This window comes from Tupaia chinensis, unplaced genomic scaffold, assembly GCF_000334495.1.
Source record: "Tupaia chinensis unplaced genomic scaffold, TupChi_1.0 Scaffold149831_1, whole genome shotgun sequence".
NCBI lineage: Eukaryota > Metazoa > Chordata > Mammalia > Scandentia > Tupaiidae > Tupaia > Tupaia belangeri.
In genome coordinates, this window is record NW_006209676.1 from 723,614 (window position 1) to 725,250 (window position 1,637).

Below are 1,637 nucleotides of genomic sequence, written 5' to 3' on the forward strand. Positions count from 1 at the left end.
TCCCTGCCAGTCCCTGCTCCCAGAACTGAGAAATCATGGGGTGACGGGGCATTTAGGGGCTTGGTTTTGCTTGTGGCTCTTGCTTTTCCTTGCTGTGCTGCTTTGTGTGGCTGAAGTCCAGGCACGGGCAGGTGGGGGCATCCGAGGACGCTGCTAGGTGGACAGTGGGGAGTTGCTGGAGGCCACCCTAGCAGGGCCACATGGGGCCTCTTCCTGCTCTGGACACCTAGAATGTGGCCCAGCGTCCTTAGGAGTAAGTTAAGGTTCCGGGTGTGTTGGGGGGATCGGAGCAGCAGGGCCCCACCTCGGGAGTCACTGTGCATGTCTGGATGGCTCCTCACCCACCCCACCCAAGGCAGAGCCCCGCACACGCCTTCACCGCCACACACAAGCCTTTTCCCTGAGGACCAATGAGGCTCTTGGCATGTGAACTGAACACATACGTTGGCACATGTGACTGGACACGGTTACTATTTAAATTGTGGGAGGGGGCCAAGGGAGTCACAGGCTGGTTCAGAGGGCGTGAGTGTGCACGCTCCTGAGATGCCCTGCATGCTGGGTGGCCATGATGTCTGCTCTCCTGGCTGTGTCAGGTCCCAGGAGAAAGCCTAGGTGGCCTGCCAGGACCTCAGGGAGGCCACCAGTCCCTGGAGAAGACAGGTCTCTCCCAGCTCCTCTGATGAGAAGTCCTGTAACTGCATATCTCTCCTCTCTGTGCAAATGCATGTGACAACACCCAGCTAAGGCCCCGCCTATATGGCCAGTCTAGACAGCACCACACTTGAAGGAAGTAGGAGCACTATTACCAAGGTGTCCGGGAGGCCCACCACCGGGCAGCAGGAGTACCGGAACAGCCGGCCCATTTTCCAGATGGAGAGCGGCACGACCACGAGGATCAGCACGAAGCCAACAAATGCAGACACGGCCAGTGCCAGGGGGAGGGCCTCTTCTGGAAATAAAACGATAAGAGCAGACTTAAGACACAGTGAAGATGAAATCTCCAGCCTGGGGCCTTCCTGAATCTCCAACCCTGGCTTCGTGGGGTTGACCACTCTGCACAGTGGTCAAGATGACAAATGCCAGATCCTGTGTGCCTTGGTGAATAAAATTGCCACTACTAAAGCCATCTTTTGGTCACTAGACTCCCACATAGTCAACTGTGGTTCAAGTCCTGGACCCAGCAGCTTAAAACTCATGCCGGGCCTGTGTACATGCGTGCCCAAAATCCCAAGAGAGAATGGAGGAAAAGAGATTGCAGCACGGCCATCCTCTCTGAGAGGTGAGTTCTCCATTTCTCTCTCTCTCTGGGGACTGTACATGCCCTATAGCGTACAGTCAAAATATCTCTAAAGAAAAAAAAATAAAAAAGATATCTCTTGGGCTAGTCGGTGGCATGGTGGTTAAGATGGCTGAATCCCACATGGCTGACTGCCTAGTTCGAGTCCTAGACTTGGCAGCTTGACAAATACACTGGGCTTGTGTGTGCATGCCCAAAACCCCAAGAGGATAATGGAGAAGACTTTGCAGTGTGGCCATCTCCCCTGAGGGGATTTCTCACTTTCCCTCCTTCTCTCTTCTCTCTCTCTCTCTCTCTCTCTCTCCCTCTCTCTCTCTCTCTCTCTCTCTCTCTTACGTAT

At 54.4% G+C, this 1,637-nt stretch overlaps 1 protein-coding gene across 1 annotated transcript in view; it reads right to left on the reverse strand.

Annotated features, from left to right (window-relative positions):
- IL20RB (interleukin 20 receptor subunit beta) overlaps positions 1 to 1,637 on the reverse strand; it is a gene marked incomplete in the record, with an annotated part of 32,908 nt that overhangs the window by 4,411 nt on the left and 26,860 nt on the right. The window contains 1 exon segment of the mRNA XM_014585395.2: positions 807 to 949. Coding sequence (XP_014440881.1) covers positions 807 to 949 — 143 coding nt within the window.